General features: G+C 37.3%; 1 protein-coding gene across 2 annotated transcripts in view; it reads left to right on the top strand.

The window, feature by feature from the left end:
- The first annotated feature begins 5,747 nt into the window (after positions 1 to 5,747).
- LOC149848972 (chaperone protein dnaJ 16-like) overlaps positions 5,748 to 24,467 on the top strand; it is a 73,479-nt gene continuing 54,759 nt past the window's right edge. For both annotated transcript variants that reach the window (XM_090013012.1, XM_090013017.1), the window contains exons 1-9: positions 5,748 to 6,022; positions 8,246 to 8,369; positions 10,004 to 10,086; positions 10,176 to 10,287; positions 10,374 to 10,478; positions 11,726 to 11,776; positions 12,029 to 12,118; positions 12,232 to 12,340; positions 12,461 to 12,609. In XM_090013012.1, coding sequence (XP_089869138.1) covers positions 5,874 to 6,022; positions 8,246 to 8,369; positions 10,004 to 10,086; positions 10,176 to 10,287; positions 10,374 to 10,478; positions 11,726 to 11,776; positions 12,029 to 12,118; positions 12,232 to 12,340; positions 12,461 to 12,609 — 972 coding nt within the window. In that variant the 5' untranslated portion in view covers positions 5,748 to 5,873. The remainder of the gene's footprint in view (positions 6,023 to 8,245; positions 8,370 to 10,003; positions 10,087 to 10,175; positions 10,288 to 10,373; positions 10,479 to 11,725; positions 11,777 to 12,028; positions 12,119 to 12,231; positions 12,341 to 12,460; positions 12,610 to 24,467) is intronic.

The raw sequence follows: 24,467 nt of genomic DNA, 5'->3' as shown, positions 1-24,467 counted from the left end.
AGCTATTTGACAAGCTTCAGGCAATGGGAAGCAATATAATGTTTTACATACCTGTTCATTGCAAGGGCCTTGTTGTTTTTTATTACAGGTAGGTTGTTTCTTAATCCTCTTCTTGCCAACCAATTCTACTGCACCCTTTGCCCGCCTACGACTGCGATCAGAGGCAGGTTTTCTTTTGATACCCTTCGCTTCATGAATATGTCCATCATAATCAACAACGTTCACTACTGACTTGTTGAAGATAATGTTTACGCTTCGGTGCAACTTCTCGGGAGTGTCAAGCGAAACATGATTTTGACCTACGCTTTTCGATCCCATTATCTTCGTCTGGTATTCATTCGCTGCAACGGACTTAATGTGAATTAACTCCACGTTTTCAAGTAACTCCGTTGCAGCTTTTCTCACACATGCATAGCCTTCTTCACTTCTCGATGCCAAATCAACAATATGCATGAATGACCTACACAGTTGTTGATAACGGGAGGCTATGTGGCACTTCTCGTCAACACCAGATTTACTCGCATTGTTCATAACGAGCATTTCAATCTTCGCGCGTCTGGTCCATCTTCGCATTACGTAAGACTCAGGTATTTCTTGTATCTTCTCTTGATTGAGTGCCTTTAATGCATGACAGCATAGAATGCCTTTGAATTCATACATTTTGCACGAACATTCTACCCTTCCGTTGTCAACATTGTACGTGACATGTGCTTCTTGCCTTTCCTCATGCTTTTCGCCCTGACAAAAAATATGGTATTTGTGCATATTCTCGGTTTGCAGGAGTCCTTCTACTTTGCAATTCATGACATGCAACACCTCTTTCTTGATCCATTCAAATACAGTTAGTGTATACAGAGCTGCAGGTCGCATCAATATTTCCATGCCAAAAGTTTGAGGTCGTGTATTGAAGCATTTCACGTCTTGTTCAAGCTCATTTTTTCTTAGACCATCTACAAATAATTCATATTGTTCCATGAAACGAAACATTGTTAAACATGAATACAAAGTTTTCTTCAGGGTGGCATGCATAGATTCGGCTCTTTGTGTGCTTATCATACCTGCACAAAAGTATTGTCTTCCATATGCCAATGCCCACTTCTCTTTTTCTGCATATAAATTTTGTAACCACAGACAGTCAGTAAGGTCGTATGTCTTAATCATTTTGTCCCAATCTGACTTAAAAGTGACCTCGTCTACGCTATGAAGTACACACCTTGTAAACGTTTTGTCAAACCCTGTATTCTGATTAAATATGTGTCCTATGTTCTTTGCTGCATCTTGAAAGATATGCCACAAACATAGGCGATGATGTGCATCTGGCCACACATGAAGCACTGCAGCCGCAATTGCGTGATCACCATCTGTAAGTACAGTTTCAGGATGCTTCCCGTTTAATGCCTGTGTAAATACTCTGAACAACCACTCAAAGCTTTCCTTGGTCTGGTCATACACAAAAGCACCGCCTAATATACAACTCTGTGCGTGATGGTTCACTCCCCCAAACTGCGCAAATGGTCACTGTTCAGTATTAATCTTTACTGTAGTATCAAACACAAGCACATCATTGAAGCATTCATAATCTACTCTAGACTTTGAATCTGCCCAAAACATATTCACAGCATATCCATCTTCGTCCACTTGCATTGCACTAAAGAAACCATGTTCATTGCTTGATTTATTCTGTAAGTAGCGAACCAAACAACATATTTCTCCGTTCTTCATGTTATCTGTCCTCTTCCTTCTCAAGTGGTTTCTTAGATCCAAAGGTGTGAATGGCACATTTTTGCGACCACCATCTATGCGGGTAAACAAATTGTATGTCTTCCTTGGTGCAATAACGACGCTATTGGCTATTTCAGCCATTGCAGCATGCGCTACAGTTACTTTACGATGTGACCTTAGCATAGAAGTCATAAATGATGCAGATAAATCATGATTATGATCACTGATTAAAGTACGCACGACAAATTTCTCATTCAGATGTCTTCTCAAAACCAATCTCGCCTGACATCCACATCTTGATTCTGGCATGCTCCTTGTTGGATTTCTCATTGATTTCTTTCAACCTTGCTTGGAACAGACATATGTCTTTCTAACCAAGACACCCTATGCATTTTTTGACCAAGAAAACCTTCTCACACTGAAGCCAACTTTTAAGGCATAATTATTGTAAAATTTATATGCATCTTCCTCGTTATTAAACTGCATTCCTTCTACAGGAACATAGTCACGTGTAATTCCATGTACATTCCCAGTTCCTACGGTATCAAAATCTACCTCATTATTGAATTGCATTTCTTTTTCTGGAACATTCAAGTCAAGTGTACTTCCGTGTACATTCCCGGGGCCTACACTTTTATTATGTGCACTGTCATCAAAATCTACCTCATTATTGAATTGCATTTCTTCTCCTGGAACATTCAAGTCAAGTGTACTTCCGTGTACATTCTCGGGGCCTACACTTTTATTATGTGCACTGTCATGGTAGTCTAACTCATCATTGAATTGCATTTCTTCCGCTGGAACATTCAAGTCAAGAGTGGGTCTAATGCCTGCACCCTTCTTTTCATGTGCATTGTTAGTGCAAATGTTCAATACTTCAGTTGCGTCATAAGTATAGATATTCAATTCTCTAGATCTTTCGATGGATTCAGCTACATCATCTTTATTACAACCTGATGATAAGCTCAACAATGTTTTAAGTAATATATCAATTTGTGTTTTGCAGCAAAATAGCAAACAAATCGATATAAACTAACAAAACGGGAGTCTGTTACTAATACAGCGGTTTTAGATACAATGCATACGATGAATGAATGTAGGATACCTGATGGGGTAGAGGCCCTTCCTAGCATCTGCAAACAAGCATTCTTGTGAATAGGTCCCAGCGTCTTACAAATATCGATAAGTTTCCAACCTTCGTAAGAACAAGATCTACCTGCAATAACCAAACAATGCCTTAATGGCACACAAGACGACATGCCTTCTTCATCGATCGCATGATGAGATGAAAAGCTACTCACGCTGCCTTAATGGCACTGGTTGGAATGTTTGTGCATCATTGCTTTCTTCGATAATGCCTAACAACAACGACAAATAAAATAAGACAGTGGAATGTTTTGTAAGCAATATATGAATTTGCGTTAGCAAGTGGCATAACTTTATTACGATTTAATCAGGATGCATATAACAACGGATACTACTAGGGTTAAGCAAGTCAAAGCAACGATTTAATACATGACATTATCAAATCAAGTGCAGTTTGATGTTTGCTTATACTGAGCATCGACTTATCGCTTACCATGCCAATAAAATACAATGTCGTACATGTGTGTTGACGATAACGCTCTCATAATATCCACGAGGCTCTAAAGCAAGTTCAATAGAAGTCGCTGAGAGAGCAGCGATATGCATGCGAAAATCGACCCGCCATTCGTGTAACGATGTGTTTCTGCATCCACATGTTTTCAAAGTCTGTGTACAAATATCTTACAAATACATATTACATGAAATATAATATCTTACACAAACGATATGTATGTATAGCGATTTGTAAGATATTGAAAATCGATGCGGCAGTTCAGCATAATAACTTACAACTCGACGATACAAAACCATACTATCTAAAAGGTCGATAAATATATCGCACAATAAATTACAAATCGATAAGGAAGAACTTGAGCATAATAGCAAACAAATCGATATTAACTAACAAAAATGTATCTCACAAAAACGGGAGTCTGTTACTAATACAGCGGTTTGAGATACAATGCATACGATGAATGAATGTAGGATACTTGATGGGGTAGAGGCCCTTTCTAGCATCTACAAACAAGCATTCTTGTCAATAGGTCACAGCGTCTTACAAATATCGTATGTATAGCGATTTGTAAGATATTAAAAATCGATACGACAGTTCAGCATAATAACTTACAACTCGACGATACAAAACCATACTATCTAAAAGGTCGATAAATATATCGCACAATAAATTACAAATCGATAAGGAAGAACTTGAGCATAATAGCAAACAAATAGATATTAACTAACAAAAATGTATCTCACAAAAAATGGGAGTCTGTTACTAATACAGCGGTTTGAGATACAATGCATACGATGAATGAATGTAGGATATCTGATGGGGTAGAGACCCTTCCTAGCATCTGCAAACAAGCATTCTTGTGAATAGGTCCCAGCGTCTTACAAATATCGATAAGTTTCCAACCTTCGTAAGAACAAGATCTACCTGCAATAACCAAACAATGCCTTAATGGCACACAAGACGACATGCCTTCTTCATCGATCGCATGATGAGATGAAAAGCTACTCACGCTGCCTTAATGGCACTGGAAGGAATGTTTGTGAATCATTGCTTTCTACCATGATGCCTAACGACAGCAAAAATGAAGAGAAGACACTAGAATGTTTTGTAACACAAGGCAGGCACGAGAAGGCGACAGTGTGTTCTACAACAGCATAAAAAACAAGGCGGAAAGCTAGACTGGAGTCGAAGGCAAAGTTTTGGTTGATAATGGGAGCAACTGTTACAGCAGATGGCGCAGGAGTTTAATGAATAGGGAACGTCTCCACTTTAAATGGTTAACATCAAACTTTCTGGATGGAGGACTTTTTTGTCTTTTTATCGACCCGTCGTTTCACAACTTTTGAATGGAGGATATTTTTGTCATTTCCTCGAACCGTCATTTCAGGGCTGGAAAAGCAAGTAAGGGTGATTAAGTCTGCAACAGCACCAGAGTCCGATGCAAAGTTATGTCAACATACACGGGAATACGAGCCCCATGTGCATGAATACGTGGCGCTCATTCGATCCCCCGAACACAGACGTGGGATTCAGTGAATCATCGGGGGCGAACATACACCACCCTCTCTAATAACACCATGGTGCTATTTTTGTGCATATAAGAACCTAAAAATGAGGATATTTGTAAAATATGCTATTTTTTTGGTGATATATGCGTCTTAGATTAGCTTATCAATCTTTAATAATGCGCTTGTTTGTTGTACCTTTGTGAATTTGGATGCATCGCTAGTTTTGCTACTAAGAGAAAAGTGAACTTGGTCATTGGAGCATTGAAGAACATCCAAGTTCAAGAACTTGTTCATGATTCCAAGCATGGCAAGGACACCATAATTTCGGAACAGCAGTAGAAACTTAAAATAGTTCATGATCTTGGCCACGATTCACGGGACATTAAGAAGTTAACGAGGAACCTATCATGCAATGGCCGTACCTGTTCTTCCTAGCCAACATCATCTCAGAGAGAGACAGTTCCAACGCACTCTCCCGCCCTCACCAGCTCCATCCAACGGCTGGATGAATGGTTCCCTTTTTTTTTATTGAGAGGGTTGGATGAACGGTTCTCGTGGGACCATGCACCGATGCACAGCATTTCCATGCTGGCTATCTTACAGTAGCCAAAGCCAGCAACAAACAGGCCCTTTTTTGGAGCATCCAAGTGATTTAACATTTTCACAAGGATTTATTCGTAATTTCGTTTAGAGACGAAGCCAATTTAAGTATGAATGTCCTCCGCAACATTCCCGTAACAATTCAAACCGATGAGGCCATTTCCGTAATTCGTATATTCCCAAACTACCCTTATAAAAAGGCCACCAGTTGCAGCGCAAAAGCACCGGTCCGATTCCCTCGCGAACAAGGACATTTTCGGAACAAAGAAAAAAGTAACGCCCGAAAAATTCCTTCTTCCTCTACAGGGAGGGATACCGTGAGCTATCCCGCAGGGTAGCGTCCCGTGAGGTCCTCTCCCTCCCTGCTGGTTCCTCTCTCTCCCCCCCAAGGGTTTCCGAGCTACATAGGGAGGCTGCCCCGACGGCCGGAGAGTAGAGAGAGGATGCCGACTACTTCGCCGCGGGCGGCGAAGAATCCGGCGTCGAAGCGCCACCTCCAGCACCAACGGAGGGACCCCTACGTCGTGCTGGGCGTCTCGCGTGGCGCCTCAGACCAGGAGATCAAGACGGCCTACCGGAAGATGGCGCTCAAGTAAAACCCTAACCCTAATGCCCCCCACTCTCCCTCTCTCTCTCGGTGGGATTTAGTAGCCTTGAGTTTCTGGACTCTCTTTGCTTCGGATTTTGTCTTACTTTGTTTGTGGTTAGAGGCTTCACCTGAAAATCTGCGTAAAGGAAACTAGGGATCTTCTTTTACACAAAAATTTCGTTTTTTCCGTGGGAAAGAAAAAAAAAATCGTTTAGTTTTTGTTAACTGGAAAATCATACTTGATTTGATAATTTCTGCGTTTTTTGCATGAAAATGTGGATGAAATAACCTATATTTTCTGTTTTTTGGCGTGATTTTGTTGCCTCTTGGAAGAAAAAGAGTTTGCCTCTTTTGTTGCTGTCGGGAAAGCTCGTATCTCTTCTGTAATTTTTCAATTTTACGAGATAATGTCCATGGGGAAATCTAGGTTTTTTGTTTTGCCGTAATCTCTTTTCAGTAAATTAAGAGAAAATATTTCTTTTATTTATTGGAAAACTTCGTGCTTGATTCAGCTGATTCTATGTGCAATTAACTCATTTCTTCTGCTGTTCTCGAATTGGTTTGTGAAATGCGTGCTTGCTCTTCGCAATGCATTCCATTATCTGGTTTTTGTGGTTTTCCTGCGCTTTAATAACCGACATGAGTTGTGTTCCACGCGTGAAATGACTCTTTTGATGCTCATGCTTGTATCTTTTGTCGATCTCTACTTGGACGATTTGCTAGCCCTTAAAATGCCACTGTTCCAGAGTATAATTTTCATAAATTGCAGTTAGACAGCACATATTCACATTCTATTTTGATTGAGATTAGTATCATTGTGTCATTATATGCTCTTAAGGGTTTTGAAACTTGCGCCCTTTGAGGAGATGGTATCACAAGTAAATATCGGTCCTCCAGCTTTAGGTATCAACTTGTCTTCTGAATATACTGATTATGAACAAGAGAATGATAGTCAAATGCTCCTACACATTTTGTGATCAAGATTTCAGAAGAATATGGAGAAGCTCTTCTTTTTGACTTCCCTCTTTTTGGGGCACGTTAGAGCTGGAATATTGTTGTATTGATGGCATTTTCAGCTAAGGTAAAGGCATGACTTCCCTCTTTTTGGGGCACGTTAGAGCTGGAATATTGTTGTATTGATGGCATTTTCCTTAATAGGTTATGCTAAATTTGAAACACTTGCTCTGTCTGAACAAATTGCCCTCTTGAAGTACCTCAGCAGAAGAATGGAGTTAGCAAAGTCTGTGAAAACTATTTTGCTTCGAGAAAAATATTAATATAGATCTATTGAAAGTTTACGGGAATTTGACATACGTGGAGACATTAATATTAAAATCAGGAGGTATTCTGAGATCCCAAAGTCACAGCCATTCTACTGCAGCTTGACAGATAAGTCTTTGAGGAAATTAATGGAACTGCACCTGCAATGTGGCAGTCTCTGATGCTATTTCACGTTGAATGGGATTCAAGTCTATCTGATCTGATGAGAATACATATTATGTTCAACAAGAACAATGGTTTTAAATTGGATATCATTACAAGATGGGATTTCTAAATCTTGTTACCTCACTGAATGGGCTCTTTGTGTGCATGTCCTTTATGTTACAGAGTAGAGATTTGCTGAAAATTTAGGTTATTGCTGGTTGAGGCATAGAGTCAGACTTCAGAAACACCATGTAAACATTAATGTTTTTTCACCATATATCTCCTGATCGATGATCAAAAGTTGATTTTGTATCCCTTAGAGACTTTTAGAAGTTCTCTTATGTGTTTGTTTTTCTCCTCTTCCACATTTACAAGTTGAAATCATATAAAAGCTGCATGAGTCATGTCTTTTGTACTTGTCAATTGAGAACGTAAAAAATGCAAGTATTCTGCAGTTTCTTTCTTAGTACAATGTATCTCATATACATAGAAGGACCTCCTGTTGTTTGCACTAATTTTTGACAAGGCTCATCCTTTTTCCTATTTTTTCTTATTCCGATCTTCCATATCCATTCCATCTCTGGAGATTTGAACTGCTATAATTGGACTTTGACTCCAATTATGGCCTTAAACAACTAATGAAGACCTTTTCCTCTGCATTTGACATGTAGTTCTAGTGAATGGAACTGTGCCCTGGTCAGCTTCTCCTTTTGTGATTGTGTTGTTAATTTGGAAAAATGCTGATCTTTTTTGTGGATTCAGTACTCACAATAATTACTGTGCTTATGGACCTGTTTGTAGGTACCATCCAGACAAAAATGCGAATGACACTGAAGCTGCTGATATGTTCAAGGAAATTACCTATTCGTACACCATTTTGTCTGATCCTGACAAACGCCGGCAATACGATGCGGCAGGCTTTGAGGTCAGTCAGACATTCAGCTAGATTTTGTGTTATTGCTACTGAAACTTCCAACCTGCAGACATTTGACAAATGTGTTGCATGTCTACTTGTTGATGTCATATTTACTCTCTTTTATTAGTATTTGATCATTGTATTGCTCCTTCACCATTCATGTACTTCCGGTATCAATTCACCGGTCACTTTTTTGGAGTTATTTTTGGTGCTTTGATGAGATATTTTGGATCATGAAAATGCAATGCATAGTTAATGACAATACTGTTTAGAAAGAGTTAATAAAGACACTTTTTTAGTGAATTCATTCATTCAATCTCACCCGCCATTTTTTTGGTTGAGAAGTGTTCCCTCGGGCAAAGATTTTCTCATGGTTTGTATCTACGTGAGTTTTTATCACATTCTTCAACTTAGGATTATGCATCCGGCCAGTCTGTGTTGTATGCTAAAGGCAGTTGAAATCAATAACCACTTTTTTTAGACAATGTGGTTATTTGAAGTTTTTTCTCCTTAATTTATTGAATGAAGTCTGCAGGAGAATGGCAGGCAATATGAAAAATGGGCTGCTATACCTAAAATGTTATAGGAGGTTGTGGAGGACAGTTTTGAGATGGTGGATCATGGCTATCTTGGGGTCTCCATAGTTTCTAACACTGAATAGAACCTGGATAATCTTTCATGGCTATTGGAAACTGATTAGCTTTCATCATGTCTGTGAAGTGTTCAACTGTTCTAACTTCTAAGTATATATAGCTTATAGACCTTATATTAGGGTAATGTTTGCTACCCTCATGAAAAAATATTATATATTTATTTATTTTTCTGTGTTTTTGCACATTTGACCCTTCAGATGTGATCTACATATTAAGTTTAGTGGAAACTAACCATTGGATCATGTTTTTCTGATGCATATTTCAGACTTTACGAGGGTTGAAAAATCAACAGCTTACAATGTACCAAAATTTCAAACCTTAAGATAACATTTGTTTACGTCAAAAAACTATGATCCAAGAGGGTAGCAAATGCTATTTTGAACATGCTGAACACATCCGTGATTTCAGATTTGAATTCTAACTAGGGGGTTCCTTACCCACGAGGGTAGAAAATGAATATATATATATATATATATATATATATATATATATATATATATATATATATATATATATATATATATATATATATATATATATATATATATATATATATATATGGGTACTTCTATGGTGGTACACACTTGATTTACATGGATCTAAGCTCCAACAGCAAAATCTAATCATTGAATCATGTTTAGCATATTCTATTTATTATTGTCATGTGTTAAAGTTGACTCAAATATGACATTTTATACCATTTTTAAACCACCCTTATTTTCATGAATTATGAGCCATTGATTTTTACTGTCTCAAAAATAGAATCTTATGGTGTATTAAACATGATAAAACCTTCTAACATCCTAAATAAATCATGCTAAATGCATCTGTATAGTTAGTTTCACCATTTGGTGGCTAGATCTATGCAAACACGACCACCATATATTTTCCCTATATATATATATATATATGGGATATATAGTATATACCATCCTTCTAGAAATCCTTCATCTGTAACTTCATGATTTGAATCTTATTGATTGGCTCTAGGCCATTGAATCAGAAAACCAAGAGCTGGAGCTTGATCTTTCAGGTCTTGGAGCAGTGAACACAATGTTTGCTGCCATTTTCAGGTGAGCGTGGCTTCTACAAGGTTCCCTGCACCTATGTTTTAATTGTCAGCAATTTGTTTTGCAACTAATTGAATGTACTTCTGTAAAAGCAAACTTGGTGTGCCGATAAAGACAACTGTATCAGCAGCAGTTTTGGAGGAGGCACTGAATGGCACAATAACCATTCGACCACTTCTCTTGGGACAGCCTTTGGTTAAAAAAGTTAGTTGTGGACATTTCCTTCTTGTTTTACACCTTCTATTATTTCCACTGCTGTTATTTATCTTTACTTTTGCTTTGCTGTACAGGTAGAGAAACAGTGTGCACATTTCTACTCTATAACAATAACGGAAGAGGAAGCAGAGGCGGGGCTTGTATGTAGAGTGCAATCATCAGACAGAAGCAAATTCAAGGTTTCTGCAAATATTCAACTTTACCTTTTCCCATCTATAAAGATATTGCCATACTTCAAAATCTTTCGACATGGAAAATTTGGTATTTTTTCCTTTTGAATTGGTATTAGAGCTTTGTCATAAAAAGAATTGGTGTTAGAACTTGGAAGCTGTATTTCTGGTATTGGGCATACTGAAACATATGCTTCTTGCTTGAATTGCAATTTTCATTTTGGTAATAAGTTCATGGGGATGATTACTTAATCTTATCCTTGCTGAGAATTGAAGAACTCTTTGTTGAAGCAAATTTTAAATCTAGAGAATGTAATAAGCAGAATTGAAGAACTCTTTGTTGGATTTATGAAGGAGATGGCAGGTTAGGAATTTGTTCTAGGACTTGAGGCTAGTGGACAAAGAAACATTTTATGGAAATAGTCGTGTAACTAAGGGTTTCTGTCATGTCTATAACTGAAATTCCAGTCACTGGATGATCTAGAATTTTGGCATAGAACCTTGTGATTTTGAGTCAATTTCCTTTTAGAGGTCTTCGGATGAGCATGCTTTTGACAATCAGAAAGAAGGTTCATGTGCTTCTTTTTGTGTTAGTTATCTACAATATTTGTGTAGCAATTCACTAAATGATATTGTGACAAGAATGTTGCATACTTTTAAGTAAATTTGTGATTGTGAAAATGCAGTTTGTTGGGTTGAATATTTGTGGAGTAGCAGTTCATAACTGAGGGGTCTCGAGTTCGAATCCATGGGGTTTATCCCTCCACTTGTTTATCCAAAAAAAAGAAAGAGAAAATGCAGTTTGGGTAATATTACTATAGTTTCACTTACATGTCGCATTACAGATATCATGACTTGGGAGTATTTCCAGAATGCCCAAGGGATTCTTACATGTATACTGTGTCATTCTTTTTGATGGTAACGATGGTTAACCTCTTACCTGACTGTGTGTCCTATGCCCTAGTTTATGTCTGGCTATTGCATTGAAGTTGGTTCCAACTTTACCACTCCATTTCTTTGTGTTATTTTAGACAAATAGTTCTGGAGCCAACTGGTGACCTGATCGAGATTTATTGTTCTTCCTGTTCAGATACAGGGTGCAGGCTATCACTTTCTGTGAGATGAATGAATCATTATGCCATTTCAGATTGTGTATTAAAGCTATTATGTGGACTAAGTTGAAAATATTTTATTACTTTTCAGATCATGTGCATTAGCAGAAAGTACTGATTGTCTTAATTTTCATATCTGGGCAGCTGTTGTACTTTGAGCCTGAAGAGAATGGTGGACTTAGCCTCACATTGCAGGTCAGATGGGACATTGTCTTGCTGAAACTAGAAGTAGCATGTTAACCTTCTTTCTGTTTAGTAAAAGATTGCTATGGATGCCAGTTTTGAAGCATATGCTCATTAGATACTATGTTGACCTCGAGGAACTTTATGTGAACTCACTTGGGTTCCTGGATATTGGTATTTTTGTTTGAAGGTTTCCTCTGCTGAATTGCTGATATCTTATTTTATTTTTGTTATAATGTGGTTTCAAACGTCATTGCTGTACAGGAGGATAGTGCAAGGACAGGGAAGGTTACTTCAGCAGGGATGTACTTCCTTTGTTTTCCTGTTTATAGATTGGATCACACGGCAAATGCGGTATGTTAGCAATATTTTGTGGTATTTGCAGGATATAGTGCCTTTGATTTTTTTTTTTTTTGTTTTCAAAACTGCATAGTATCAATGTTTATCTAATTGCAAGTTGGTGGCAGATGGCTGCTGCTAAAGATCCAGACGCTGCCTTCTTTAAGAAGCTGGATGGATTTCAGTCATGTGAAATAACTGAGCTGAAAGCTGGCAGACATGTTTTTGCTGTTTATGGTCAGTTGACTATTTGTTGTACCATTTGGAAGCACCTCCTGATAGATTGTGTATTAGTTTACAAAAAGCTTGATCATTAGATATTAAATTCTTCTTCATTCTTTGCTTTTTATTTTTAAGGTGACAACTTCTTCAAGAGTGCAAGCTACTGCATAGAAGCTGTATGTGCTGCTCCCTTATCTGAAGAGAAAGAGAAACTTAGGGATGTTGAAGCACAGATTTTGTCCAAAAGAGTGGAGCTATCTAAGTTTGAGACTGAATATAGAGAGGTTATCCTTTTTCATTTTGTGCCATTTTTTTTTTTGTGGTTTGCTAACCATATGCTTTTGATGAACATGGCTCTTATGCTTTTCATGATGATGCTTAACCTTAAAGTCCTATATTTCCTACCGTACACAGATTCACTATAATCAGTTAACTACTGTTATTGTGAAAACAACTAGTTGTTCTACTGTTATATATGTGCCTTTGACAAGTAAATGATGGATTGAGAGAAGGTTACAAGGATCCAAAATATAAAACCACATTAAACATTTGAATGGTAAGGAGGAAAGTATTCAAAGCTTCATTTTTTGGTTGACCACGAGAACATATACTCTGAATGAAAGTAAATACTCTGGACTTTTAGATTCATTTGAGGGAGGCAAAAATAAAAGCAATAAAAAAATGAAATAGTAACAAAACCATATGACACTATCATTGTTAATTTAATGTAGCTACTTTATTCGATTATAACTGGAAATAAAGATCATATTGCAGTGATATATTATACTCAAAATAATAAGTAGGAGAATCAATTATATACTATGTTACTTGGACACTGACACGTGTTGGTGTCAGTGTCAGTCATGGGAAGAAGTGTCAGACAGGTGGGTCTTAAAAAATAGATACTTGGACACGACAATATATATATATATATATATATATATATATATATATATATAAGAGATAAAAGAGCGATTCAAAGAATTATGCAAACAAAATCATAAAATATAAAATGCACATTCCTTTCCCATTTGTAATTTGATCTTTGATAATATCCAGTTTTATGAACATGTAAGATTGCAAGTACAAAAAGTCAAGAACAAATCATCAAGATGGGAGTGTCAATGCGTGATGGATACTTCCCAGTATCTTCCACACCCTAGAATAATGTCCATAAAACTGGACACCCCTATCCTTTATGCAAGAAATTGAACACTCGTATGAACACTTCTTGGATATGGCGTGTCCAAACACAATTTAAGGTATTGGACACCTGACACACGTCCAAATTTTTGGACACTTCTAATTTTAAAAACGGCATGTCAGTGCCGTGTCCAGAAGTGTCGGTGTCTATGCTTCAGCTTAGGTGAGGTGTCCATGTAACATATATTATATTTATGCATGTGTGCATCTATATATGTGTATCTATGTATACATGAAGTAAACAATTGCTTTCTTGCCTGTGTGGGTGTGTGAGTGCACACATGAACATAAAAAACAACTCCTAATTTAAATTTTTTTTAACCTATATATGTATGTATATGTACTCTAAGCAAGAAAGCAGCTGTTCATTTAAAGAACATATAGTTATATACTATATTTATATATACATAGTGTGCTTATTGTGGCATTTACCCACTGTAACTTGTGGTGACTTACTCTTAGGCTCTGTTTGGGAGACCGTATTGAGAGCGAATACACCAAATCCTGAATTAAGCAAATCCGGGTTTTGAGAGAGATGCAATTTGCCAAATCTTATGACTCTTTGGTAGTAAACTGCTGGAGCTAACATCTTTTGCCAACTACCAGCTCCCAAACAGCCTAATAGCACAAGTATTTGAAAAATAGCCAGTGTGAAGCTCATTTCTCACTTCTACTCTTTGTTTTTTTCTCAATTTTACTATTCAACAGTATTACTAGCAAGGTTACTGTTGAGTCCCTAAATGGCAAAACACCTAAGAGGGGGGCGGAGTGAATTTGGTGTTTAAAATTTTTTGTGATGCACAACCATAATGCTAGAGGAGGAGGAAAAAGCAATGAATAATACACAAGAATTTATAGAAGTTCGGCCCAACCCGGCCTACATCTTATTGGCTTCTCACCGAATCCACTAGATCCACTAGCTTATCTGTGCTAGTAACCAACCACTAGTTTTACTGAGCTAGCAACTAATACAACTAGCTTCATGGCGCTAGTAACCAAACCACTAGCTTCACAATGCTAACAACCACTTGTTTCACACCCCTTGTGAAACTCACCACGTGAACCTCCTTGGTTCACTCAAGCTCAACCTTAAAGCTTTTACAAATAAGTTAACAATAAAAAGATTCACTTTTTTCTATACAAGTTTTGCTCAAAGCAATTCCTAAGAGTGCAATCCAATGACCCAAAGCAAGAATAACATAAATAATCCAACAAGAATGAGTAAAAAAAATGAAGTTGCTTGTTGAAGATCGTTGAAATTCTTGGACGTTTGAATGCCCTTGTGTTTCACACCCCTTGTGAAACTCACTACGTGAACCTCCTTGGTTCACTCAAGCTCAACCTTAAAGCTTTTACAAATAAGTTAACAATAAAAAGATTCACTCTTTTCTATACAAGTTTTGCTCAAAGCAATTCCTAAGAGTGAAATCCAATGACCCAAAACTAGAATAACACAAATAATCCAACAAGAATGAGTAAAACAAATGAAGTTGCTTGTTGAAGATCGTTGGAACTCTTGGATATTTGAATACCTTTGTCTTTGAAGCTTTTCTTGATAGATCTTTTGCATGCTTTTGTTCATCAATCATCTAAGTTGTTCTTCACCTTCTTCTTATAGTTTTTTCTTGAAAATAGACGTTGGAGAGCCGTTAGATTTGAAACTATGACCATTGGCAACAATTAGAAGCTGTTGAAAACTTTCGGCTATCTCAAGAGTCGACACCTGAATCTCGAGTGTCGACACCTATGTATCTTGGTGAGAATTGCTTCACGACTTTTACATTCAGGAGTCGACACTTTGTGTTTCAGAGATTTAAGCTGCATTCGATTTGTCCAGGAGTCGACATTGCCTTTTTAGGAGTCAACTCTTTTGTACTTCTCTCAGGAGTCGACACCTTGCCAGAGGAGTCAACACTTCCTTTTCTTCTTTACTTGAACTTGAAGTGCAGTTTAAAATTCTTCAGGAGTCGACACTAGCTTCTCATGAGTCTACTCTTTTTCATTTTAATTCTTGAATTTCTATGAAACTCCCTCACTGATTTTGACTATCTTTTTGGCACTTCTTGAGAGGAATTTCTTCACTTAATTTCAGTTTCAAGGTATAAAGATGAGTTTAAAATGCCTGCACACTTGAGATTTAAACATTACTTTTTTAATAGTTTTATATTCATCAAAATCATACTTGCGAGCTCAACAATCTCCCCCTTTTTTATGATGACAAAACTCTCCATTATGACTTTGAGAATAAAAGAATATGCACTTGTAAGCACAAATAAACTCAGTTATAAGCCCTTGATGTGAAGAAAAATTCTTATCTTTTCATAGACACATTTGCCATTTGATTAGATTCCATCTTTTCGGCATGCATTTGATTGTGAAAGATGTTATTTTCTTTTCTTTTCAAATCATTTTACATTCATTTCAATTCAATATGTATTGATTCAATTGATTCATTTTTATCGGCATATATTTCACCAACTGATCCACATTTCATAAAGTGAGTTCACATTTTTCATAATTTGGTTTTCATACATCATCAATTGAACTCACACATTTGAAGGATTTGCACATATGATTCATAAGTTTCAAATGTAGATTTCATCGAATGATGCATACTCACAATTCATCAAGAAATGTACATTTCATTTGATCCTTATCACATTTTTAGTTTTCAAATGAGCACATATGATTTTCAATTATTTATTTCATAAAAAAATGTTTTTGATTCTCAATGAGCACAAAATGAATCATTCAATTGATTCAATCATTTTTTAAAGAGCACATATGATTCTCAATCATATTCATTTGATTCAATTGATATTCAATAAATGCATATAAATCATTAATCATTCATTTGATCAAAAAGATATTATCTTTCACCATATTGATCAAAAGCATCTTACATATTTCAATACATAAAAAATGATTGTATTTAACACATTCATATACAATTAAGTTTTACCATTTCTCCTTATTTTTTATTTCAATACGTGCTTTCTTCATTTGATTCATATAATCATACAAAAGGCATTGTATTTTACCATTCATAACAACATTATCTAAAATGATTCTAAACACAAATCTAAAATGATTACTAACACAAATCATTCAAAATCATTCATTTTCTCTCCCTTTTTGACATCATCATAAAATGTATCAAATAAGCACACTCATAAAGATAAGCATAATAACATAAAAATTCCATATGAAAAATACATTTTAAAGGCAAAATGATGTCATTTGATTAGTCAACAAAATGTATATGTCACTGAATGTATATAGAATAAGCCAAAATGTGACATTATACTATATTATAATCCTATGTCTATGATGACATCCATGATCAGCCTAGGAGTGTGGGAAACATCACTCTAATGCATCAATCTTGCCCTCCACATCAAAGAGATGGTCACACTGCTCAACCAATAGCTGCCTCATATCTGCATAGTCAGTTTCGATAGATCGTATCTCCTCAAGGATCTGCTGAAGAATCTGACTATGCTCCCTTTGAGGCTGTGCCTGATCTAATGATGACGGTCTAGACCCTGATGCAGGAGCAAGTGCAGGAGCAAGCTATGAAGAAGCATCTTCCCCCTCAGCACATGCCTGCTTCCTTAGAACCTATTGATGATCAACATAGGTATAGCCTATCCTATGCAAGGTTCTCTGATCAAAGACATCTTTCTTCCCTAACTCCTTGGTTATCTCTCCTAGTAATGGAATTTCATAGAATTCTAGAATCCTGGTGATCACTGAACCATATGATAAATGCCCCTTATGCCTGAACGCATTCTTTATATGTTGAACGATGGATTCAGGAAGATTTACTGGATAGCCTTTGAGGATGCAATACATAAACATCAATTGAATGCTTGAAACACCTTCTAACTTGCCACAAATGAGAAGGAGAATAATGGCAATGATGTAGTGGACTAGACGATATTTCGATTTAAACTTTGTAGCCACCAGTGTTTCATTTCTTGTAGCATTCGGGTTTTCAATGATGAACCTCACAATTTCTCCTACATTTTGATAGAAATTCTCCATATTGTCAGTTCCCTTGTTGGGAATGTGAAGAGTGGCACTCAAAATTTATTTATTCACAAAAAACTTCTTTCCTTTCATGAACATAGAGAATTCATCGCTTCATTCCTTCATGTTTGCATAGAAATGCTTGGTCAATGTAGGATAAGTCAGTTCTTTGATTGATAACAGCTCAATCTATCCCATGACATTAAATTTTTCTCGAAGAGGAATAGAGAAATCTTCCATGAAGTCAAAATTAGTTCTCTTACTGTATAGAGTCCTTCGATATCCAATGATTTCTTCGTATCTTGTCTGAAACTCTTTTCCTCGAAAATATCTTGCATCGAATTCCAATGGATGAGTTGCAAGATCTCTAGAGGCTTTAGATCGACATTCTCGTTCCCTTAGATCAATCGGGCACTCAGAGGCTTCATCTACTTTCTTTGTACGCTTTTCTCTTCGATCAGATGAGGATTCACTCATCTTTTTCTTGTTGGCAACTGATTTTTGCCTTATTTTTCAATGCTTGAACAATTGTTTCATCGGTATCCTCTTTTGCACAATAATACGCCTTCCTCGATCACGATTTGCAGGAGAACAACTCCCAACCTTCGATTTTTTTGCGTGAGAGGAAATGGAGACGGAAAAATGCAAATAGGTCAACATTTTTGCCCTAACTCAAGCATATATATATATATATATATATATATATATATATATATATATATTCGGTTAACACTGGGGTCAACACTCGTGATAGAGGAGTCGACACTTGTGTTAAAATGTGAAGCGTAGATGACATAAAGGGTCGACACTCGATGCGTAGGAGTCGACAAATGTTTTTTTTCAAGATGAAAAGAGTCGACATTCGATATATACGAGTCGACACCTAATGAACAACTTACAAAATCGACTTGAAAAGGATGAGTCGACACTGGAATTGAAGGAGTCAACATTCATTTTAGCTCGAACAAGGAATAAGTCGACAATTAATATAAGGAGTCGACACTTTTTGAGTTATTTGTCGATTTGATGAGAAAGAGTCGACACTAGAATAAAAAGAGTCGACACTTAATGACTAAAATTTAAAATTTTGATTTTTCTTTGAGGAATTCAATAGGGGGTTCACGTTTTGATAAGGGAGTCGACTTGTGCACACTTGATTGATGATTTTCAAGCATACTCACAATGAAATTTGGTGAATTTCAAGATGGTCCAGAATTTTCCTATCATCCTTGATTGGATTCCCTTTTTTCTCATTTCTCTTAGAGAAAATTTCAAGCAAAACAAGCTCAAATACATTAATTCATAATCAAGCAACTTAGAGTCCTTTTTCATTTGAGATCAATGAATGCAAGCAATCATCTTGAGAATCAATGAGAATTGCACATTCCAAGTTCTCTTCTAATATTTGTGAATCTTTCTTCATTCAATGGTTTCATAAATATATCCGCTAATTGCTTATTTGTATCTACAAATCTTAGTTCTATATTTCCTTTGCTCACATGATCTCTAATGAAATGATGTCTCACTTCAATATGTTTAGATCTAGAGTCTTGAATTAGATTCTTTGAAAGATTTATAGCACTTGTATTATCACAATAAAGCGGAATATGATCAAGTTTAACTCCAAAATCATGTAGTTGATGCAAAAGCCATAACACTCATGCGCAACAACTACCGGCAGCTACATATTTCGCTTCGGTTGTAGATAATGCCACAAAATGTTGTTTCTTGGAAGACCAAAAAATCAAACACCCTCCTAAGAATTGGCATGTTCCACTTGTGCTTTTTCTATCAATTTTGCATCCGGCATAATCTGCATCCAAGTATGCTATTAGCTCAAAGGATATCCTTTGGGATACAAAGACCTAAGTCTAAGGTGTCCAAGAGGTATCTAAATATTCTTTTAACCACACTTAGATGTGATTTTTTCGGATTGCTTTGATATCTTGAACATAAACACACACTAAACGATATGTCTGGTCTACTAGCCGTTAAATACAATAAAGATCCAATCATTTCTTTATAAAGCTTAGGATCAATTGATTTTCCTTTATCATCACTTTCCAATTTGATTGAAGTGGACATGGGAAGAAGACTTCTTTTTGAATTTTGCATTCCATATTTCCTAAGTAACTCCTTTGTGTACTTTGCTGGACTAATAAAAATTCCTTTTCTACTTTGCTTGATATGCAGACGTAGGAAGAAATTGAGTTTACCTATCATACTCATTTCAAATCCTCCTTGCATTAATTTGGAGAATTCCTTGCTCATTGTTTCATTTGTACATCCAAATATGATTTTATCAACATATATTTGAACTATCAAGATGTCAAGATTATTTCTTTTAATAGTGTAGTATCAGCTTGGCCTTTTGAAAATTCTTGATTTATCAAGAAAGTACTAAGTCTTTCGTACCAAGCACGAGGTACTTGCTTCATACCATAAAGAGCTTTATTCAATTTGAAAACATGATTTGGAAAATGAGGATCTTCAAATCTGGGTGGTTGTTCAACACACACTTTTTCTTTAATAATTCTATTTAATAATGCACTTTTGACATCCATTTGAAATCTAGAATACATGCAAATGCTAACAACATTTTAGTAGCATCCAATCTACCAATTGGTGCGTAAGTTTCATCAAAATCTATTCTTTCTTCTTGGCTATATCCTTTAGCAACTAGTCTAGCCTTATTTTTTATGATTTCTCCGGAGTTATCAAGTTTGTTTCTAAAAACTCATTTTGTTCTAATAATATTTGTATTTTTTGGTCTTAGAACAAGACTTTAAACATCATTTCTATAGATCAAATTGATTTAGCTCTTCTTGCATAACTAATATCCATGATTCATCATTGAGAGCAATATCAATTGATTTTGGTTCAATTTTTGAAACAAACCCTAGAAAATTGCACACATTTGCTAATCTATGGCGGATTCTAACTCTTTTATTTGGATCTCCAAGAATGTTTTCTTTAGGGTAATCTTTTGCAAATTTTCATTCTTTAGGAAGATCACTATGTTGAGTTACATTTTTGTAAGTCTTTTAAAGGAGGATCTAATTCACATTCATTATGAACTGAGCTTTCTTCTTTTTTAATGTTTTCAAAAATCCCTGTCTTCATCAACAACATTCTCATTTGATGAGACAATTCATTTACCAAATATAACATGTATAAATTTTTCAACAACAAGAGTTCTTTTGTTGAAGACTCTATAGGCTTTTGAGGTTAAGGAATATCCAAGAAATATTCTTTCATCACTCTTTTCATCAAATTTATCCAAAATTTTCTTACCATTATTCAATACAAAACATTTATATCCAAATGGTTTAAAATAAGAAATATTTGGTTTTCTATCCTTGTAAAACTCATATGGAGTTTTCTTGAGGATAGGTCTAATCATAGTCCTATTCAAGATATAACAAGCCATGTTTACAGCTTCTTCCAAAAAATATCATGAAAGATTATTCTCACAAAATATTGTTCTTGTCATTTCTTTCAACGTTCCATTTTTCCTCTCAACAACTCTATTTTGTAGAGGGGTTCTAGGGACCGAGAAGTTATGTAACACCCCAAAATTTCAAACTTATAAACCTTTCCAAAAGTTCAAAAGACCTAGCAAATTTCTTTTCTTTTCAGAGTTTTGATTAACAAATCAACGACAATGATTTTCTTTAAATAAGAAAGGCAAGTTGACAACCTTGGGCGCGTTAGCATAAAAATCTACATTTCCAACCCATATAGCTTGAAAACATTTTAATAAGCCATTTGTATTAGAAATAACTTTAAGTTGTACAAAATTAGGGTTTCCCGAGGAAAGCCTTGCCAAAAACCAAAAAGTCTAGGACGCAAGCTGTTAGCAGAAACAATGGGGTCTTGAGATCATCTTGCATTCGCGCCATCGCCTGTCTCGCAACCTATTCGTCACCTGTATCCATAAAATGCGTCAGTTTGATGAAAAACTGGTAGGGGCACTATAGAACAATATAGAACAGAATTAAGTACTTGCATTTAATTCTATCATGCTTAGCAGTTTAAATAAGTAAAAAACTACTATTATCATCAACAGTTAATCAACACAAGAAAAATGCTACAACTAGCATTAGCAGTTTAATCAACACACAATGCGCAATCAATAAGTAGTGTGAGCAGTATAACTTTTGTTTCGATAATTAGCTGGCTTGTGGGTACGCGCAAGGCATAAATCGCAGAAACAACTGAGACTAGTTCGGGGGTCTATTATGCCATGTATTTTCAATACCTCGAATAGCTAGCTGAGTTCGCTTCTAAGGGGACGGTCAGTGACCGAGAGAGGATTCTCCAAAGGCATACGTAGACAACAGATGCATCCTACTTCTGTAGAAGTCTATGGGATCTACCACTTAGGATAATCTCTAGTTGTCCCGTCCCCTAACTCCGATGACTGGGGACACCGAGTCATTGCCCGAGGGGTGGTTGTTAACAACTTGTCCATCGGAGTTTTTGTACCATCCCATCCTCTCCCTCGATGAGAAACGACTGATCGAATCAGTGCTTCAGGTTTTGCTTAACTGAAGACTCATTCTGCATGCTTTGGTCTTTCGACCCATCTCAAGCATCTTGCCTGTAAAGGTGAATCATCACCATATATGTGATTGCAACATTGTGCCAGTAGCACGATTCAAGGTCGCATGACCATATCATCCAATCATCGTAGTACTAACATGGCACACATGTCTACAAGTACGCTATGATGAAAGGGGTATAGGTTTCTCAAAAGGAAACCCCAACACAATGTTTCGTAAAGAAGTAATGTAATGCAAAAACTCATTTTTGGCATGTTTTATCTTTCGAAACAGAAATACAACTCTTGTGCCATTTGCACGATACGATATCGCCACAGATCTCTCATCCGTTTATCATAGTACACATATGCTCCGTATAGCTCGATACTAGCTTCGATAAACGGGATACGAGTTTCTCAAAAGAATCCCGCCCAAACACTTGCTCGTGTCAATCATCAGGGTTATCTGAGTCGTATCAGATACGCAACCGAAGTAGTAAAAATACTTCTTCCAAATACAACAATTTGAGAGACTTGATTGCTATCTTGCAACGGGAAAGACTTTCGATTTTTGCTTTGCAACTACACATTTGGGAAAGCAGGTTCGCACTAGGAATCCCCTTTTTAGAGAATTGAAATGCATAAGTGCGACTCACATCTTTTAAAACGACGAGTGAAACGGGATACACTCAAGGCTGCACTTATGAAAGTGCAAGTCAACAATACGTGAGCCTGAGTACAATCCAGTGCGAATGCCCAACACAAGCAATCCTTATTGTGCGAAGTTGTGCGTCGGGTGCAAAAATGCGTAAGCAGTGCATGAAGTACAAAATCGTACCTCAGCTAAATAAATGCGTAAGCAGGTAAATGCATAAAGCAAATAGCCTGTGCATTAAAGTGCGACAACGAAGTAAATGATATAAAGCAGTAGCCTGTACACTAAAGCGCGACGGCAATGTAAATGACATAGAGCAGTAGCCTGTGCACTAAAGCGCGATGACAAAGTAAATGACATAAAGCAGTAGCCTGTGCACTAAAGCACGACAGCAAGTAAATGACATAATGGAAATGACAAGGATCACAAAATTGCATCCTTTACTTAAAAAGCATACTTCTATAAAATATATATATATATATATATATATATATATATATTTAATTGTTTTAAAATTTCATTTTTAGTGTTTTAGCTTAGTTCAGTTGATCCAAAGTCCATTGCGCAACTTTTCCTTACCTTGAAGAGTCTCGGGATTGCGCTTGCCTTCGTGCGTATGTAATGAAGGGCTGGAGCGGCGAGGCGTGAACGGAATCCATCGTACGAGCTGTGAAAGACAAGAAGTGATTATTCTAACATAGAAAGAAGCGTCGACCCTCACTAGGGGTCGACCTAAGGAAAAGAAAGAAGGGGGGCAAGGGGCGCAGGCCCTGCCCGCCTATCTGCCAGAAAAGGAAAAAGTGAAGGGAAGGGGGCTGTGCCCCTTCCTGCTTCTAACAGTCAACAAGGAAGGGGGACAACCCCTTCCCCGAGGGTTGAAACAACAGAGGGAGCAAAGAGGCGGAGGTAGGGGCTTCACCCTTGCCTGCCGAAAAAGCAAAGAGGCAGGGGCGTGACATTATTGAAGAGGGAGGCAGGGGGCTTCTTCCCTGCCTGCCGAAAAAAGCAGAGGCAGGGGTGAAGCCCCTGCCTGACGTCAATGAAGAGGGAGGTAGGGGGCTTCGCCCCTGCCTGATGGAAGAAAAAGAAGCAGGGGCGAAGCCCCTGCCTACTGAAAAATACAGGCGGTAGAGGCATCACCCCTGTCGCTTTGCTGGAAAAGAAGGGCAAGAGCAAAAGCTCCTGTCGGCCTGCCGAAAAGTGAGAGGCAGGGGCCAAGGCCCCTGCCGACCTATAATATGCAGGTGGCAGAGGTGTTGCTTCTACCGAGAAAAGACTCGCAGGGGCTCCAGCCCCTGCTGACCGACCAGAGATTCAGGCGGCAGGGACATCACCCCTGTCGACCTGCCAGAAAATGACAAGCAGGGGCTTTAGCCCCTGCCGATCGACTAAAATTTCAAGTGGCAAGGGCATCACCCTTGTCGGCCTGTCGAAAGATGACGTGCAGGGGCCAAAACCCCTGTCGGCCGGAGGTAAGAGAGAGAGAGAGAGAGAGAGAGAGAGAGAGAGAGAGAGACTGGAAACCCCTGTCGACCGATCAATAACAGCCCCCCTGTCGACCCCTCTGAAAAGCGAGAGGTAAGGGCAAAGGCCCCTGCCGACCAGTCGGACATAGGCGGCAGGGGCGTCACCCTTGTCGGCCTACCGGCAAAAGAGAAAGAAAAGAAGAAGACAGAAGAAAACAGAAGAAGAAGACAAAAGAAAAAGAC

The sequence above is a fragment of the Nuphar pumila genome, chromosome 1 (assembly GCF_984573655.1).
Source record: "Nuphar pumila chromosome 1, dmNupPumi1.hap1.1, whole genome shotgun sequence".
NCBI classification, from domain to species: domain Eukaryota; kingdom Viridiplantae; phylum Streptophyta; class Magnoliopsida; order Nymphaeales; family Nymphaeaceae; genus Nuphar; species Nuphar pumila.
The sequence above is the reverse complement of the archived record's forward strand: the minus strand, read 5'-3'. Positions and strand labels throughout refer to the sequence as shown.